Raw genomic sequence first — 20729 nt, forward strand, 5'->3', positions numbered from 1 at the left:
GGGAGCAGCCGTTGTATGTTACTTTAAGAGCGATCAGTGCATCCTGGGGGCATCATCACAATAGAAAAAGAGGAATAAAGCCGACACAATATGCACACCACAGTGAGAAACTAAATGCATCTGCAGCAAAACACACAGAGGCATCGTCTTGTGAGTTTAATCAGTCAAATCTTAACAAAGTCATCATCTGAACAAGAAAAATCAGAACAGTTAACATCATTCGTAGTTGAGCCATAAATCTTTCAATATGTTACAAAATTATAGATTGATATCGTAAACGCAACAGAACGCAAACAAGTTCATGACATAGCAAAGTCCGACGGGGGATGGCGTGGTGTTATGTTTCCAAATAAAGTCACATTTCAGCAAACGCAACCGGCTGCGGTGAGCTACACGAATACTTGGGACCGAAAAAGAAACATCGAAAATTACAGCTAATGATTAAAAACATATATGCAAAACACGTGGCCACTTCAGTACTTGGATGGTAACGGCGACGAAACAAAAGTTTCACAAATTAATAAGGCTGTCCAAAGGGAAAGTTTCCTCTCATCTGATCTTCTCCTTCGACTCTAATTTCTCTGAAAACTTGCAGTTGATTTGTGCAGATACATTCATGTTAGCAGTCAATGTCCATGTGAAGCGAAAGATTCTGTGCTTCTTGTCTAGTTGGGCAATTATCGCTTTGTGCTGAAAAACAAACATCCGGCAAAAAAAAAATAGGAATTGGTTTTTGGGCAGTGAACTCAAGTTTGATACGAGAATATCTGGTAACCACAGGGTCATTTGATCGGTCATTAACACTCAGTTTGTCTGTTCTCGAGCCTTTTTGTTAAAATGCAGTGCTGAATCTTTGAATGTGGAAATGAATCTGTTTTTCTTACCACCGTTCCAACCGAAGCTTTATGGGTACTTAAAAATGATGTTTCGTGTTACCTCGTAGAAACCCCATAAGGAAATATCACAGTCTGAAAACGTCCACAGAGTTCATCCATCAATACGGTCCGAGACCCACTTTAAGAGTTTTAATCTGAGGTTACAAGTCAGCTCAGATTAGATCATGTTGAAGGAAACCCGATAGAGACGCCTAATGAAATCCAGAGTATTTAGGAGACTCCTGCTTTTGTCTGAGTGTGAGGTGATTCGTGAAGGAATCCACTTGGAAACACGTTATTTGACTCCTAAACGTGAGAACATTAAGTCAAATCTTGGCTTTCCGTAGTGAATGTGCAATTTCTATCCACTCTCTGCTACATTTGACGAGTTACTCTCCTTTCTTACGTAAGTTCAGAGTCATTTCTGGCTACTTCAGAACTCATGACTCAGGATGTCAAACAAGGTACCGAAACAAATGAAAGCAGAGTTGAGGCAGATGCGCTCAGTGGATGAGGACAAAGCAACATCTCATGTTGATCCGTTGGTTTTCTATTTATATGCGGTGAGCGACCGTTACACGCCATGATTTCCAAAGATAAAACAAACATTGTACAAATTAATAATAATAATCATACGACAAACTTGTTCAACAGAAAACACCAAAACCATGAATCCAATATCCTTCTTATATACAACACATGTTCATTCCTCTTCGTAATATGACTTCACATTTTCTTTAAGGACTTCAGGGTTTTTCACGGTATAGTTCAATATCTCACACGGGAACTGTAAAACTATGTGAAGTGTTTGGGATTACAACTCTGAATTTGATCCAATGGGTGCTCAAAATGTAAGTAATGTGTTGTGAATAATATAATCAATGCAAATGAATGTGTCAAATTCTCAACGTTAAACTCAAAGTGCATGGGCAGTATTCAAATGTTCGTGTTCATACATCCAAACACACAGTTCATACAGGCCAAACAGAGTGAAAAAAGGGCAAAAGACAGATAATAACCCACCACCCGGACTTCTGTCTATTTCACTTCTTTAGGCCTTTCATTAAAACCCGAAAAAAGGAACGATCACGCCATGTAAAAACTATGTATCTGTGTCAATGCTGGAAAAAAGTGTCTGCAGTGGATATTGTCATGGAAGCTGAATACCAGCACCACCCAACCAGCTTTTATATATACTGTATAATATGTCCAAAGAGCCGAAGGCCATTCAACACAACAGATGTAGTAAAACTGATTAGTGGCACAAGTAATAAAAAGCCTGACATGTTCCAGGTTTCTGGAAACCAGTGATGTTTTTCATGTTTGTATCATAACAATAGCTTTAATAATAATAATAATAATATTAACAAGAGGTGCAGCAGCTTTTAGGAGGTGGAGCCCACAGAATCAGAGTGGAAGGTGATGTATCCCGAGGACGATGCTGAGGGTGTGCTTACAAAACTGTTTGTGCTTCCTTTCCTCTCAGCTTTGCTCAGGTGCTGCTGTTGCCCCCAGTGTGTGCCCCCGGCGGCCCCAGCACCCCCGCCTGTCCTGGGCCTGCTCCCAGAATGTCCCGGAGTCTGCTGGCTGCGCCCAGGGGAGCCCCCTTCCCCGTGCCGCTTGCCCTCTCGGGGGCGCTCCCGGCAGCCCTTCCCAGAGCTACAGGCCCCGGGGCTTTTCTTTCCAGCGGGTCTGTCCGGGTTGGGGGAGCCCTCGGGCGAGTTGCCCCTGCTGCTGCTCCTGCTGCTGCTCCGTTTGTGTTCCGAAAGCCGCCGGAGCACCTGAGGCTCGCGCTCAAAGTCTGTGAGCGGGAAGTGTGGGAGGATGACCATGTGCTGCTCGTACACGTTGGGGATGAGTGAGATGGTGGATGTGCGCCGAGGGCTCTTCCTGGGGCTCGGCAGCGGCGTCTCGTCGATGAAGTTGATCACCTCATCGCGGCTGAAGCAGCGCAGCTCGTCCTCGTAGCGCTCCCCGCCGCACACCACGCGCGGCAGATGCCTGAGGGAGTGCATGCTGTCCTCAGAGCGTCGTCGCTTGCGGTGCGGGTGATGGTGGTGGTGGCTCTCCTCGTGGTAGGAGACCAGGCTGCTCCTGCGCCTCTCGTGGCGCGGCAAGGTGCAGCTGTAATGGGCACTCACTATCATGTCCTCGGTGGAGCCCCAGCGGTGCAGGTATGAGGGGATCCGGTCGCTGGTCCACATGTCGGTTTCGTCGTGGGAGTATCTTCTTGTAGGGGGCACCTGGAGGCAAAAAGACACAGAGCACGGCCTTCAGTGTTTAAACAGCATAGGTCCAAATACAAATTCAAGGGCAACAACAAATCATTGAGCATCATGACGCTGCCTCAGTAAACTAGATCAACTCTACGGACTGCATGCAGGATTATTAACTCAATTCTTTACACTGAGACAGATTTGCATTAGCGATAATATAGAGCTTTTATCAATCAATACAACTTCCATGCAGGTTTTTCTTTGACAGTTCTGCTTGTGTATAATCCTTCAAGTAGCACAAGGTGTTGATTTGAATTTTTGTAATTATTCCCTCATTGGAATATACATTAGCAGGGTGATAACAGCATCCACCTCCACTATAAATAGAAAACTGCAAAGGTTGATAGTTGCCTACATGTTATACTCACATGTTGTTCTGCTCTGACAACTAAGCAAGAGAGAGAGGGTTTGTCAAGGTGATGTCAAGAACCTCAAGACTGATATCAGCCTGCCCCCTTGTGGTGGCTTCGAGTGAATGCCGAGAGAATAAAAACAGCAGACGATACAGTAGCGTTGAGTGTTGGAGGGTGAGGAGGCGGAACAGCAGAGGGCAGCACAGGCATTAGAATGACAAGATGCAGGACCGACTCAGATGGAGGGACAGACACAGAGAGCACAAAGCCAGGAAACCGTTATTCTGGTATCAAACCAGGTGAGAAGTGCCGGGGCAGTTCTCAGATGGAGGTGCTGCTTACTGATAAACGACCTGGAAGGGTTTGTGGAGTCGTGAGTGAGGGCTTTAAAGCCTTCAGGAGCAGCAGAAGTAATGCTGGTCATTTACTCAAATCTTCCTGTCACTGAAATACAAAATAAAATGCAGTTCATTTAAAACTGCAGACGCACGCACGCACGCACGCACGCACGCACGCACGCACGCACGCACGCACGCACGCACGCACGCACGCACGCAGTCAAATGAACCAACTGCATTGTGGAGGGTCGTATACGACACACAACAATGGATGAAGTGATGGTTTGTGACGGCTACTGTATACATCTCTGTTTCAATACTTGTTAAAAAGTTGGACTGAATAGAGACTTGACTCTTTGGGTCCACTGGTTTTTGAAATGTCTGTTCTAAAGCAGGACATTTGGGGTGCAGAACCAATTAAATTTATAAAAAATTTTTGACAGCTTGGGCTTCGGTCTGCACTGAGAGATCTTAAGTTTAACACAAAGATGACACAGTGTTAGGATGCATTGTAAAGATCCATTCTATACTCATGTGTTCTGACCGCAGTCTTCAAGACCAAAATCAACTGTACTTTTATCATTAGGAGCCACATTGATCCACACTGGGCTAGGAGATGCAGATTACTGATTTGCATTGGTATTGGGATCAGAAGAGAGGTGCAGGTTCTGTTGAATTGCCCTCAAAGACTGCATGTAAGAACAGGCTTTTTCATTAATGCAAGCTGAAAATGAGCATTTCACTGTTTCACTGCGTCTGAATGAGATGGATGCTGGATCCAATGGACACAATGCTTTTGGGTAGAACATGAGCAGATGTTTAAAGTACTTCCCTGAAATCCTTCAGGGATTCCTGAAATGTAGAAGGGAAGTCTTGTACTGAGCTCTTGCCCTCTTATAAGATAAAAATCGATTAAACCGGCTTGTAGGTCCAGAGCAAAGACAGTACTTGTTATATATGAAGTATATTTTATGTGTTCATGAGACTGCTGATGGTCATATTTACCAAACACTATGAGTGTATTTTTGATTCAAATAAAAAGGGGGAAAAAAAAAAGTATTTTACACATTTTGGAGAGACACTGTTACAAAATATTCAAGAAAAATCAGGCAAGATGCTGTATCGGCCCACAAGGCCATTTGGTCATGCACATTAGCAATGAATTGTCATTTAGAAATAATTCAACTGATCAAGTAAAAGAAATGAAGAAAATCAATAAAAAAAATATACCTGCAAATACTGCATTTTATCTTCCTGATGTTCCCTCAATGGATACCCTTGCAGAACCCCCCTTTCTAAGGTTGAGAACTCATACTTGGCATTATGGTCTACCGTCACGATTTCAGGCGCCGAGCTATAGTCATATGGTCTGTCATATATTAAGTCGGCATGAATTCCTCCGTCTTGGCTGTTTTCTGCAAAGTGCAGAAAAGTACGAACGTCAGGATTAGAGAGCAAGGGACTCATACACAAGACAGACAGACAGACAGACAGACGAATAAGATAAGAGAGACAAGTTCAATTGTTCTCTGATTCGTTGGCTCTTTCTATGGCTCTGATTAGAATTAGTAGTTTTAGGTTGAAAAGAATTGCAAGAAAAATGACCAAGGATTTAAGAGTTTAGTTTAAATGATAAGTGAGGGAATGAAAAATCCCTCTTATTGTTGCTGGATGTTAAAAACCATGGCAAATGGTTAGTATAGTTATAATAAACAAGCTCCGAGGGTACAAGCTCACATTTCGAGGAAAAAAAAAATGTAAGTCACAAAAATCTGATGCCTTGTGCGTGTATGTTCCCAATAACTGCATTTATGTTCATTACAGATCAATTGGAAATGATGCAAAATGTTAATCTTCAGAAAAATGTTGGTCCAAAAGGATGAAAGATGGAGGGAGCTAGTTGCACAGGCAGCTTGGCATGCAAGTCAGTAGCTTTGGTGGGAAAAAAGCAAAAAGAAAAGAAAAAGAAAAACAAGAAACAATCCTTATACATACAACTGAGATGAGTTATACATGGCAAGCCCTCTGGAAAAAAAAAAAAAAAAAAGCAGAGAACTGGCAGTGTTAATTATCACACAGAATACAGGCTGCCTTGTGTTGATTTTCAGACTCCTGCTGGACAAGGAGCAGTCATGAGGGGGGATCAAAAGGTTTGGAGGGTTAGAAACAGGAGAGAAGGGTTCAGATCGGGTTCAGTTTAAACAGTGCCAAAAGTCTAGAAAAAGAAAAAAAAGAAAAGACAGATGGTTCACACTGTCGTCGGTTTGTATGAACTGGGGCGAGCACGGAACCCCGTGCACGAGCCTATCTATGATTATCATGTGACCTAATTTTGTGAGCAGATTTAGTTGAAGTGTCTGAGAGTCTTTGGTGAGATGTTTCATTTTCAGCCCTCGTTTCTCTGATAAGATCGATGTAGACACATGTACGGAACCATTTTCATTCAGTTTTAGTGGATTCAATTAATACCTGCAGGAGGGATCCCTATCATACAAACAGCAGTAAAACAAACAATATAAATGAAAGCAAATAAAAATGTGAACATTTCAAACAATGTGTATGTTTTAGTTCTTTAACCGGAAAGCTGTTTATACGCTTCAGTGACTTGAGGGAAATATGACCATCATAATGACAAAATAAGAGCTATTCATCTCTTTAGCAATTGCTCAAGTTTCACTCTGGTTCCTGAAATAAACGAGGAACCATTTCGTTTTATTCATCTAAAGGAAGATTGCTCAGTTTCAATGCATCAGACTGAAAGAAGAGAGAAGGTAAATGTTTTCCTTTGTTTGACTCATATCAGTGTCATAGCAGAGAAAAACAAAGCTTTTTTTAAAAAAGGGGAACAGCAAGTACAATAAACACAGAGGATACATCTTTAACAAGAAGAGAGATATTACACAGACACTTGTCACTTCGGGTTCATCTCCTGACAACAAAGGTCACATGATAGGTCACATGATAACATTTGACCACTGATTTCCGACCTCCAGCTACAGTGAAACACAGCAGAACAATTGCAGTCTTGCAAAACTGTGCTTCACATTTATTTTATGCATTATACAAATGTAAAGCACTAGATAAATGTACAAAAGTCATGTCATTTCTTTAATTACTTAACATGTATTATTTGTAAAAAAAATCCTCTGGAAAGCTTAATGAAGAAATGTAGCTAAAACTCAATCTATTGCAGAATATTCTGAAATGTTACATTTTCCCACAACAGACATTACCACATTTACATTGTGGGGGTGTCCGGTGACTTTATGTAGATATCTGCTTCACAGTTATTATCAAGACCACTACACTACATGAATTGAATTGAAATGCATGAAAAGTTAAAATATTAGCGTGTGAAGGCATGTGAATAAAACTTAACATGAGCAGACTTTGCTCCTGAAAAGGCAAATCTATACTGAGCTGAAGGCCACGAAATGAAGTTATGGTGGTTGCTTGATGTTAACAGTGTTTTTCAAAGTGTGTGTGGGGGGGGGGGGGGTCTGTCCTGGGGGACGTCAGCAGGAACAAATCAGTGAGTCATGGGGAGCTTTTTCTCAACAGAATGTTTTTCTTTAGATTTCTGACAAGAAATCAAGATAAAATTACACAAGTGAAGGATTTGACGAGTATTCAATCTATCAAAACATTTTTTTTAGAACACAATCCACTGTAAGTGTAATAGAGGCTAAATAGCTTACGTTGTAGTTTACGATGAGATGGAACTATCATTTTGATCTTTAAGACAAAGCCTGAGTCGTGTGTGAGAGGGAGGGTGAGTTTAAGCTTTTTCCACAATTTGAACACCCCTGTGCGAGAGAAAACGGTTCAGGGTCATAGATCACACTTTCTACTGTGATCTTCATGGCCAAACGGAATGCGGAGCTCTCACTTTGTGAGCATCAAAAACATTATCGTTCGGGACCTGCTTTTGCATATTGTGTTTGTGCGCGCTTCTTTAAAAACATTTAAAGCTTAGCTTTCCTCTCGGCACTCTCACTAATCTTCACTGACAATTTAGCAGAACGGGGATTAACGTCCACATATCATCAGGTGAGGATGAGGAGGGAGAAAAGGAGGCGGGATGGGAGCGGGGAGGGGGCGCCTGAAAGCACACTTACCCTCGTCCACGTCGTCATTGGACATTATGGCGACGCACTTCTCCCACACCATGCGGATGTCGGCCCGGTAGCGGTCACACGCCCAGAGGAACATGGGAAGCAGGATAGACTGTGCGATGGAGCACCACAGCACGCACAGCACCATCCAGTTGTAAGAGCGGTCAAACTTCAGGCTGGCGAAGCTCACCACCTGTGCAAGGTCGGCAAAACATTAGTAAAACAAACACTTGCATCTGTTCCAAAATGCTAATCCCCACAGGTTCAGGCCAATCTCTTAGTGGGCTAATGATGGCAAGGACTTGTCGAACAACACAACTGTTTATTAGTTCACACTGACAAATGCTCCAAATGTTTATTACCTTCAAGTCTGTTTTTAACGTCACCAACAGTAAATCTATTCAGCGTGCCACGGAGGACGTTAGGCTTTCTTCACAGGCTCACCAGATAGTACAATATATCAGAATACATAATCAAAGTGGGTGGCAGCAGATACAACACTCACTTCTTTAAATGGGCATCATCTCACTACTGGTGTCAACATAAGCAAGTAAATGTATCCAGCCTTTAAACAGCTGAGAGATCTACACGGCCTCATGGAAAATGAATGTACAGCTCTGTAATACTGAGACCCAAACGTGGCAGAGCTGCACACCACAAAGTTCACTACAATGTATAGAAAGTGATTTGAAACTTCCACAAACCTATATACTATGTTCACAATGCACAGCAGCACAGATAGAGGATGTAAGCCCAATCATTAATTCAAATAAAATATATACATTTGTATTTGACGGCTGCAGAACAATGAGGAAGCTGGTAGAGGCAGTAACATGACTGTGTACACAAAGAGATGCCTTTAGGGACAGAGGCTCACCAATCAGCCAAAAACTAATTAAAAGTTGTAGAAAAACATATTTCTTAATGGAAAACTGGGAACACTTTTACATTTCCAACATCTACATTATATAATCCTTAAAACAATCTACATGCAAAAGACTAATCCACTAAATCCACTGCACGTCTTCAGGAACACCTCCCACAAAAAAAAAAAAAAAAAAACACCGCCTGTGAACACAGTTCACCACAGAGCCTTTTTGTGAGAATTTAAGTCGTTCCTTTCCTGTTGTTTGTCTTCTGAGTTTCAAATCGTTTACACACAGATGGGCTCAGAACCACCCACAAACAAGTAGAATAGAAAAGAGCTGATCACAAGCAAAATCCAGAAGATAAAATGATACTCAGCAGAGACACACCACGCAGTCGCTCTTTTGCAAATCACTGAGAAAAACCATCTCAGCTTGAAAAAAAAACCTCATCATGCTCAATGCACCTCTCATCGCTCATATAGCAGCGTTATAAAGACACCATTAAGCCGTATAGCGTCAGTGTAACAGGAGCCTTTTCTACCAGCTGAGCTGAATCCATCTAAAAACAGCAAAGCCTGACAAAACAACACAACACATAAAACACAATGTAGGCTTTACTGATACATGGTTTTGGCATCAGGTCACAAAAGCTGCAGTATTTTCCTCCATCACATGAGTCAAGAAGATGCTATTAAGCGTGCTTTAGTGTTTAAAACAGGTAACTCTGTACCTGCTATGACCAGACTTCTGTTTTAAGGTTCCTCAAAGAAGAAATCTCAGTCCTCTCTGTTTGAAACTTATGTTGATCACATTGAATGACACAACTTCAATCATTAAAACTAGGAGCATTACTTTACAACTGAAAAGGAGAATAAAAGCAACTCATCAGTTGAAAAAAAAACTCTGTCCTGTCCGAGTTTGTCTTGTCTTGTTCGTGAGCACGCTACTGTATTATCGTAGTGTACAGTAGCTGTGACACATCAGCTGAGCTGTCGGCGCTGTGCGGTCAGTCTAATGACTGATTCACTCATTAGGTTCAGCTGAAGTTACATCAGTTAGTGGGAGGAAGACGCTACAGCAGGCAGCGGCAGCCAGCTCTCATAAAGCCGAGCTGCTGTGTACGTAATGTGATGCATCGCATGTATTGTGGACTGAGGCTGATGATACCTACAGGCGCACAGCGTTCATGTTGCTGCCAGGCGGCACAAAATGAACAAAGTGCTCCGTCTTCAGTAAACAGCAGTTTAGTGAAATCATAACTTAAGACAGCTGCTGTGTTTAATGGCAAAACAGGGTAAGGAGGGAGAGAGAGAGAGAGAGAGAGAGAGAGAGAGAGAGAGAGAGAGAGAGAGAGACACTTAGTGATGAGCTCACTAAAACTGTAGCTGAATGTCGGATGAATAATAAAAAAAAAAAATGCAGATAAAATACACATGTAAGTTGCACTGTTGAATAAGACACATTTATTTTTTCTTGCCTAGATGTAACTGCACCATCAGTAAGCCTGGGCTTATGGATGAATTTGTTCCTCCAGCTCCCGTCGTTGTAACTTTAGCCTTCTCTTTGGTTTTCTTCATCACAGTAACAGTTTCTCAGTTTCCCCAGTCCCTCGCGAGAACTCTTTCTGCTGCTCTGTTTACATTTTATCTACAGTTCATCTTTTTGTTAATACGAAAGTAATGGAGGTTTTTCAATGATACAGCATTTTGTCACACAGTGACATCTAGTGGTCCAAAATGGTATTTACTGCTATGTGTTGAAATCAATACAAAAAGTCATTATTTAAGTTGCACGACAAAAAAAACAGTGTTTTCCATCACTGCACATTTACAATGGTTGTTATCCTCTGTTCTGCTGTGATCATCCACCCACTGTTATTACTGTTGTAAAGTTGAAAACTATTAGACAGGCTCCTATGTATGTATAACAGCTTTCCATGCATTTAAATAGCTCATTACATCAGGTCATAAAGATGACTATCAGACCCTTTGTAGTTGCTGCCACTGCACTTGAAAAATGATCTTTCATCTGTACTACGCAATCCTCTCTGTTTCACTCACACATTATTATGTCTGTCACAGTCTTTTCAGATAAACTCCTCCAGCTTATGGAGTAACGATTCAGTGTTCCCTGGAGTAATGTTGTTCAACGTCACAGGAAAGTGCGGCAAAAAAAAAGCACAGTCCTCCAATTCATGCTTCATCTTTTCAAATTCAGTCATTCATAAAAACTTACTAGTGTCCTTTGTGAACCACAAACTGCAGGTGTTTGTGCCCGAAGACCCGTGAGATCATCTGTGATGACTAAATGTTGTTGCTGGAAAGGATTTAATAATAGATTTGATCATTTTCATCGAAAATCAAAATTTTTCAAATGTTGTTAAACTAAAATAAATATTCTTCTTAACTTTTATTGGACCTTCAATAATGAAGCAGCAGATAAGAAACGACGGCATGCAGAGCTGCAACAGACTCAAAAAATAGAGATCTGGCACTTGGACAGCAGGAAAAACATCAGCTGATTAAATGAGGGACCCTTTTTTTGTTTGAAAGGTAAAGGAAAGGCTCAGCTCGCAGTGGGCAGAGACGGCAAATAGCTGCAGATTTGGATAATCCCACCGGAAACAGGTTACGTGGCTTTAAGGCTTAATTTAAGAACACTTTAAAAGCCGTAATAGACTTGCAAGGAGTTATTGCCTTCACAGTGTTTTCAAGAGTAGTCGCATACAGAAAGACAAAATGCTGCCAAGAAACCTTTATCTCATACTATATTGCAGATAGTTAGATATTGTTTGTTCCATGGAGACTTCTGTGGCTTGTACTGTTGAATGGAAGCATTAAAAAGACATTTGCATCAACCTATATGAGTCATTGAAATTGATTTGATTGATTAGTGGTGCAAGTTAAGCCAATATTCTATCAGAATCTTTCACTTGGTGATACAAGTGCCAGATTTGGCACAAATGATGTTCAGGATATGCCATTTGACAAAAGTATGTTCTCCAGCTGAAAATACAAGATGGCCACCAGTTTTCAAGACGGCTGCCTCGTTAAATGCAAAAAAAGGTTTTTGAAGTAGAACTTTAATGACCAGAAATGTATTAACGATCCAAACATCAATATAAATGTATACTGACTGGAAGAACTCAAAAGAGTCAATTGAATTCCAAGATGGCATATGTGACTCAAAAAACACTCTATCCTGCAGACAGCTGAATGCACTCTGCATGATCCTGTGCCTCGGGGACCCCAATAAACCTCTCCTGACAGAAAAACCTTGTTTTAACACTTTATTCCAAACAGCACCGACAACAACAGCAAAATATCCACGACAGGAGGAACCTGGAACTGTTGTCCAGATGATGGTGTGGACAGGACAGGAGCAGAACCCCACCCTCAGTCCTCATATTTCCTCTCTCAGCTGGTGACAAGAGGCTGACCTGGTGGATGTTTGGAGGAAAAGAACCCTCCTCTGAGGTACAGTTCACATGGGTCAAAGTGGAGGATGTTCAAATCAGTGCAGCCAGGCTGGATAGATTTTATATGTTTGCCTCTTTCATCACTCGTGTTGTAAACTACCATATTTAACACATCACCACTTAGTTTTAGCAGAGCTGTTTTTATCCGGCAATAGAAAATCAGGCTCTTTTTGCCATTTAAGCTTTTAAATGATTACAATTTTTGTGATCTTTTTAACTGTTTCTGGAGATACTGGACATCAAAAGAAGAGTGTTTTTCTTCTCTCAGTCAGTGGTGGGAGGTGGGGAAGGGTCAGACCAGAAGTTTCTGCCAGCAGAACACCTCCTTTTCCACAGCCAGGATTCAAAGGGCTGTCGAAGAGTTGGAAGCAGAAATTAGTGGACTACAGAATGTTTCTGATTCTGACACTGGTTTGCTGCTGTCTAAGCAGCAACAACTGAAGTCTTTCCTACAGGAGAGGGCAAAAGGAGCCTTGTTCCGAGCCAGGCTCAGAACGCTGAGGGACATGGATGCTCCTACCTCCTTCTTCTTCACTTTGGAGAGCTCGTCTTCCTTTGCTGAATTTATATCATGAACGCAGCGTCACCAGTGAACACCATGGTGAGAGTTAACCACACGGTTAAAAAGTTAGCGGCGGTCCGCAGGTGCATTAACTTTAATGTCAAGATAACACCCGGTTAAAGTTAACCGAGTTTGAATCTGCAACGAATGAGTTGAGTTCTTTTAACGCACATTGAAACACAATAAGACACATCTTTTTCAAAGTGATCTCACAGTAGTGAGTTTCAGAAAAAGAACCTGTCAATGTATGCAATGTTCATGTCGCTGGGAACTTGGAAGGTTACCAGTTGGGAAAGTCCGATTTTCCTGTTGGGAGCATTCACACAAGAACAAACTTTACCCCACAAAAATCAGCAGATGAATGACAACATGATCATCACTCAGATTATCCAACACACAGATTAAATTATGCTTGTGAAGTCAATATTATTGATCAACGTTACTTCGGCATATATAGAATTATTGCTGTTTTTGTAGCTCACAAGAAGTCTGAAAGTTTTCATCTTAATACAAAAAAGTTAATTGTGGGGTATATAATTCTAACATTTCTCATATACATGCACAAACACCATTCATTTCTTCCAACTTTCCCTGGGGAATTTCCCAGTTGGACAGCTTTCATAAAAGGGAAATGGGAGCTTTCCCACACTTTGAAACTCATAGACAGAATTCATCTACTCACTGATTTCCATAATGAAAAAAAACAAAAAAAACATGCTTGTGCAAAACTGAGAACTGTCCAGGCTCATATACCTTCCTGAAAAAGCGCTACAACAGTGTATTGTGTTAAAGAAGACAGGCTGGCTGGTTTGGCACATCACAAACAATAAGCCCTGAGCTTTCTGCAGGCTCTCAAGTCTGCACTGACAAACAGTGAACTAACTTGTTAAAAAATGAATGAGGACCTGAGGGTAAAATTTGCAAACCAAATGCAGTAGCTCGAAGGATCAGTTTCCCAAAGGTGATGGGGGGGAGTTAAACTGTTTTTAAAGCCTGATCTCCCACAGAAAAACACCTATCCTCCCTTTGTTTAAAGCACCACACACACACACACACACACACACACACACACACACACACACACACACACACACACACACACACACACACACACACACACACACACACACACACACACACACACACACACACACACACACACACACACACACACACACACACACACACACACACACACACACACACACACACACGGTTCAACGTGACCTACTTACAGTGACAGATGAACAGAAACTTTCAAGTTGCTGTAAATAATAAAACACCTTGGTACAATTACAGGCACTACAGCGCAAAGCTCCGCCCACAAACTGTTCGCGCTCCTCTGGTCTCTGTAACTCCGACCAACCTCGTCCACGAGCTCTCGGCCTCTGGCACAGACAGCTTGTGTGATGAAGAGGTCACAAAAAGTCCTGTCGTCCCTAAAGATTACCCTCATTGTTCTTTGATTCAGTCAGTAGGAGCGCCAATTTTTAATTAAAAAACAAACAAACGTAAACAAGCATAATTAAGAAACACAACTAAAGTAAGTCATGACTGTAACACAAGCTGGTATGAAAAACTTATGTTAATAATTTAATCTAAAGCCTTAGCTAAGGTTGGACGTGCTGTTATTTCACAGTGCATCAACCGAACCTGAATGTTTTATGATGGAGTCGATTTCCCTGCAGCAATACTGCTTCCATCACTTCATTTCCGCATGAATAAAATAATACAGGAGTAATGGCAGTTGTATATTTCTTGAGTAATTGTGTTTGGTGTCATTCAAAAAAGGCTGTCTTGTACATTTGTGTGTAAATATAGCTGCGGCATGTTCCTTTTTCATGAAATGAGGAGAAATGTTGGAGACTTAGAAAGTCCCTTTGAGTTGGTAGGATGCCAATCTTTTAGAAATAGATATATTATTTTTAGCTTGATTAACCTCATTTCATAATTCATTAAGATATACAAACTGATCCAAAAGCCAGACACAAGGTCACGTTGAACCGTGTGTGTGTGTGTGTGTGTGTGTGTGTGTGTGTGTGTGTGTGTGTGTGTGTGTCTAATTAATCATATATTGTTATTTTTGGGGTGTGTTCCTTTCAAAAACCTATATTTCATTTAGTATTTTCTTGTCCTCATTAGTGGCCAATAATGTAATACCTGCCAATAACTCAATATTTTTTGCCACTTTAAATGTAATAAAGCAAATAATGTAATCACTTAATATTAAACAATAATGAGTAAACTGCAGAAATACTGGATGAAAATTTTTTTTTTTATCTCCAAGGATAATTTTTTCTTCTATTTGTGATACACAATCACATACCTGGAGTTTCTGTAATGATATAAAATGTATACTGAGAGGACATTTTCGCAACCGTTTTTCAAATTTCTAAAAAAAATTTAAGCTCCTTCCATCGTGTAATAACAAATTCAATTGTTAGAAAATTGCCAATTATTGTTAAATTATGACATGATTGGCTCTATTACATTTAAAATGGCTCAAATTATTACATTATAGTCTTACTATCGATTCAATGTGTCAAACTTCTCTGAAAGACTTTGAATTGTTTGATCCTTCATGAAAAGTGCTACAGAAACAACCGATCGGTTGATTTCTCCTGTTGGGCCTGTGAACTCACCAGTATGGGGAAGCCAGTCAGGAAGTCATAGATGAAGACGATACCACTGATCAGGTACGTGATCTGCAGTGACGTCTTGAGGGGCTCGGATCCGTCGATGGACGACCTGCGCTTCCCCTGAGCGTCCTCCACCACGATGGTGGGGACATTAAACTTGTTCTTGTCGGCGTTGTGGCCCGCCTGAATGGAGAAGGTCTGGAAGAGGGCGATGCCGATGCAGATCACACCCATGGCCACGCTGCCACCGATCAGCAGCAGAAAGCACACGCCGAACCCCAGGCCGATCTCCGTCACGATGAAGCGGCAGTCGGAGGTGTAGAAGCGGTCGATGGTGTCGTGCCAGCCCACCGCGGGGAGCGTAGACAGGATGAAGGACACCATCCAGATTCCCATCACTGTGTGCACCGCCTGCTTCTTGGTGTTACTCAACCTGGATGCACAAACATCGTTTTAAATTAAATAAGTTGCCGTCAAACCTCCAAGTGAAGTTGAATTTAACTTTGTTTCCTGCTGGATCTTGAAAAAGTATGCGCAAAACCCTCAACCCTTTAGTGACGTGTTGCCTCTGACTGAATTTAGTATAACCATAACTCCCAGAACATAAACATGCAAAAAAAGAAACTACCAGAAGCAGAGAAATACACTCAAGTATGAGTCATCATAGTGGCCCCAGGGCTTTAGCAGTATGACGTCCAATCACATATTTGTGAGATGAGCTCTTCAGGATCATCACAAACACAGTAACGTGCCAGATACTGAAAATTGAATTTCTTGTGAAAAAGAGGGAGAAACTCTCACTCAATACAAAAATCCTAACAAATCCTAGACTCCTTGTTGGTGTACTTCAAAACTGAACAAACCCATTAGATGATCACAAAAGATACACACCAATGAATGACAGAGACCCACATCACCTACCTGGAAGGAGCATTGTAAGAAGGCCTGGGCGTGGCTTTTACTTGTCTGGGAGAGAGAAAAGGTGTCTCTAGCTCTAAAAGTAAACCAAACCTAAGCTATCACAAAAACTGCAAATGCCACCAAGTCCCAGATCCAGACCTGGGACATACATGCTGAGAGTCTCCTATTCCAGAGAGTCATCACTTAGATAAACCGGAGATGAATGTGGAGGGAAATCGATTTTTCATTGATGGTAAAAGATTGCTTTTCACGTCCCTCGGTCTATTTGTCATCGAGGCCCATTTCAGCAGGAAGGGATTTCTATTTCCTCTCACCTCCGAGTTATTGTTACAGTCAAGCAATTTGCCGAATGCGTTTGTGTCATCTGGCTGTGCGGCACTTTACAAGATTCACAGCAACAAATCACGCACATCTAAAAATACAGTGGGCAACGACCAGTGTTTTTATTTCCTAAGACTTGACCAAGCCTATCTGCCAGAATATTTGCTTGAAAAGTACTGCTGAGCTGGAATGGACACCAGCTAATACGAGACTTCAGAAACACCTTCATATTATTGTTGCTTCAGTCCAGCATAAACAAACTGGCCTCGAAGGGATATATATATATATATATATATATATATATATATATATATATATATATATATAAAAAAGGATTAGTGAGACAGAGTTGGCAGGCTGCAGAGCAGTGTATTGGCTATAGTCTCACCTCCCTCCAAAAAAAATCATACTCAGCAAGAACATTCCTGGTTTGAGTGTTTTCTCCACATAGTCCAGTTTCCTCTCACAGTCCAAAGAGGTGAATTAGAGTCTTTAAATTGAGTGAATGAGGTGAATCTCACTCATTGTCAGCCATGATTGAGCCCAGCTCCTGTGCACCTAGATTGGGCTATAGGAGATGGATGGATGGATGGATGGATGGATGGATGGATGGATGGATGGATGGATGGATGGATGGATGGATGGATGGATGGATGGATGGATGGATGGATGGATGGATGGATGGATGGATGGATGGATGGATGGATGGATACAGAAGTTACTTTGTTATCGTTGCAATGATTGTGCTACTAAAGCCATGGCACACACAATACAAGGGTGAGGCATACAGAAACACAATACATGCAGTACTGAGGGGGCAGCAGTAGCCTCTATCTTTGCACTGTGGCTTTGTGCAAAGACAAGTAGGTCTTGTTGTCACAGTGAGTAATAATGCTAGCCTTTCTGCATGTGCCTGGGGTACATGGAGAGGTTACGTCACTAAGCTGCATGAATCTATTACCAGAGAGAAAGCATTGCGAGTAAAAAAAAAAAAAAGCCAAAAAACAAACAACCTCCTCGGAGATAGTGAGCACAGGGTGATGAGAACAGCTGCCAAAGTACAAGGTTGGAATTCATAATTCAGGCCTTCAGTATATGTTAATGTCACAGACAAGGCAGCTGTGCTAGCTCAGCAGAGCAAACGTGGAGCAATTTAAACGAAAGATGAGCAGCAATTACATTACCTGAGCCACAGATCGTCCACATCACTGCTAAGAGCGAGTTTAAAACAACAAGATGTGCTGCTGAGGGGAAAGTTAAAGCCGGCAGACAAGGGATGAGAGAGGATATAGTGAGATGAGTGAGGGAGCGGACAGGAGTGACAAAAGAAACAGTTGCGTAAAGCCCGATATCTCTGTGTGGGCATCATCCAATAGAGGCAGCTGCACAAGCAATATAGATAGCAAGATCGAGCACACATTTAAAGGGAAGTTTGCATATCTTATTTGGGCGTCTGCTTATCTTCAAATTGGCCGAGCGGACCGTGGGTGGAGCGTCTGCACAGCTGATGCCACAGGAAGTATAATAACTGTGTTTCATGAGGGGAGGAAGAGTGAGACAACATAATACTGAGCTTCACACTCACGCACTACAACCTGTTCTCCGCAACAATAACCCACAGAGCTTGTATGTAATCTGTAGATATGAGCCCGGACTTCTTGTCTATTCTGGCTGCTTTTGCCACAGCATTTGCTCCAGAAATGCATTCGACTGCAAATGATTATTTTGTGCCTGACGGCCAGAAAAGAGGGATCTGCATAGCCATGAATAACAGCTGAATTGCACCAAAGCTGAAACCTCTGGGGTGTGCTTCGGTGTGAGATGTTCTTTTGCTCTAACAAACCATCTCACTAAACACTGTTGTCAATATGCTTTGATGTGCAGCTATACTTACTACAACGTCAGAATAATATCTGTGGCTTAATTAATATTATCACATGGTATAATACAGGAGCACCAGTGCATCCCTCATTGCAGTAATTCCACCAAATCACATTTCAAAGGAAGTGGTAATGGTGCCGAGTGCATGTGAACAGCAGAAATCTTGGGTGACTAACAAGACCAAATGGAGCAGGTGCGGTTGATGCGAGGTCAATGTGATCTTTTATTATTCAGTGTTACTTTGTAATATCACATGCTCTAAGGTGCCAGATGAAAGTGAAAGCTTGAGTTGGAATATGCTCCGTCTAGAGGGATATGCCTGGTGTTACCCCAAATAACTGCAAGCAGCGAACGTGTTGGCACGCAAGAGCCGGCGTGACGCAGTATATTCCGCCTGAAAACTGGAGGTAAACGGGCAGAAAGCTGATTCAATTCTGAAAGTGCCCCCATCCTCTCTGAGGAATCCTCTTATTAATGCAGCAAATGGCTTGAAATCAGAAGCAAGACCGTTTTCCTTCTGCTGCTGAGGTATACCACTTTATCTATCTTAGAGTCGCGGGGTAATGGGTGAGGAATCCTGGACTGACTGCAGTCATTGACATGTAATACACAAAAAGACACAGATTTCTACCTACAGACAATTCAATTCAGTATTTCAGATTCATATGTATGTTTTAGGGCAGTAGAAGAAAACCAGATTACCTGGAGGACATGTAACCTGCTCAAACCCAACCTTGGCTCAAATTGTTACTATGAGGCGCTTTCCTCATCCATTTATCGTCATTAACCTCTCCATCGCTTTAGTGAGGGGCAGGGTACATAGGTAAAAGTGATCACAGGCCTAAATCACACAACATACGTGGCATTAAAGTGGAATTGTGAACGTGTGTGTGTCTCCCTGTGTACATGATGGACGGTTGACCTGGTCTGGGTGTACGCTGCCATTTGCCCACGCTCAGCTCCATAGACTATCATTAGTCTGCAGCCTTGCCACTTTTAGTGTGATAAAGTCGGTATAGAAGATCAATAGTTTTCAACAGGAAGCTGGAAAACCAAAACCTCATTGGGGAAAAAATATATACATAGAAAAAAATACGTCATGGGTCAGCAAAGCTCTTTTGACTATAACCAAATAATTTTCTCACTTTGCATTAATGACACCTGTAGACAATCCAAGGAACTATGTATGGTCTTCATACATACAACATGTTATGGAAGAAATATCAACTGCATGCAATGAAAGTAAATCAATATTTCTGGAGATATGCATTTGAAAAGAAGTGAGGACCAAAAATAAACATTTTGTTGTACTTAGGTGAACAGGGACATTTCAATAGTTGATTTGTATGGGAAAAACAAAAATTGACAAGTGTGATATCAAGTGTAATGCTGCATAATCAAAGCCAGAAAGACAGAAGTTAAATATTACCTGGATCGCACACAGTATTTTAACCTGACAAACAGAAGTCTCACCTGTAGTTTACAGGCCACCGCACCATCCACATGCGGTGATAGGAGAGCGAGGTGACTGAGAAGCAGGTAACCAGTGTCAGGGTGTAGAAGGTGGACACGAACACCTTGCACAGGCCCTCGTTCCACTCGTAGTTGGAGTGCTGCCGCCGCAGCGTAATGACGCAGTACATGGTGATGGGGATGGCCATGTTGAGGATGTGCGTGCCGGCCAGCGTGCAGATGAGGAACTCCAGCGGTTTCCACTTCTTCTGCTTGGCACTGACGCTGAGGATGCTCCAGGTGTTGGCCAGGATGGACACGCCCGAGCAGACCAGCCAAGCCAGCGTGTTGGCGTTGATGACGTCATCCTTCATGGTGGTCACCTCATCCACCATGTTGCAGCGCGGCGCGGCAGAGCCTGGGGGGCCACAAGGAACCGTTGGCAAGAGTGGGTTCACGCAAGGAGAAGGAGGAGGTGGTGGTGGGCAGGAGGGGATGCAGGGCGTCGGGCGAGGCAGTCATCCTATCGAGGTGGGCGTGTTCTCTCCATGGGTTCGTCACAGCGGGGAAAGGACATGGCGGCGGAGCAGCACAGCGGGGCCGATGGAGGGGGAGGATGGCGGAGGTAGGCCGGTTTCCTCCTGGAAAC

General features: G+C 42.2%; 1 protein-coding gene across 1 annotated transcript; it reads right to left on the bottom strand.

The window, feature by feature from the left end:
• Window positions 1-122: 122 nt before the first annotated feature.
• gpr153 (G protein-coupled receptor 153) lies at window positions 123-20475 on the bottom strand (the record flags this gene model as incomplete). Its single annotated transcript, XM_080468846.1, is given in 7 exon segments — window positions 123-3118; window positions 4586-4681; window positions 4683-4694; window positions 5073-5257; window positions 7961-8150; window positions 15509-15938; window positions 20102-20475. Coding segments are annotated over 7 exon segments (2145 nt in total). The 3' UTR covers window positions 123-2260.
• Between the last annotated feature and the right edge of the window lie 254 nt (window positions 20476-20729).

This window comes from Lipophrys pholis (assembly GCF_963383615.2).
Source record: "Lipophrys pholis genome assembly, chromosome: 8".
In the NCBI taxonomy this organism is placed as follows: Eukaryota; Metazoa; Chordata; class Actinopteri; order Blenniiformes; family Blenniidae; genus Lipophrys; species Lipophrys pholis.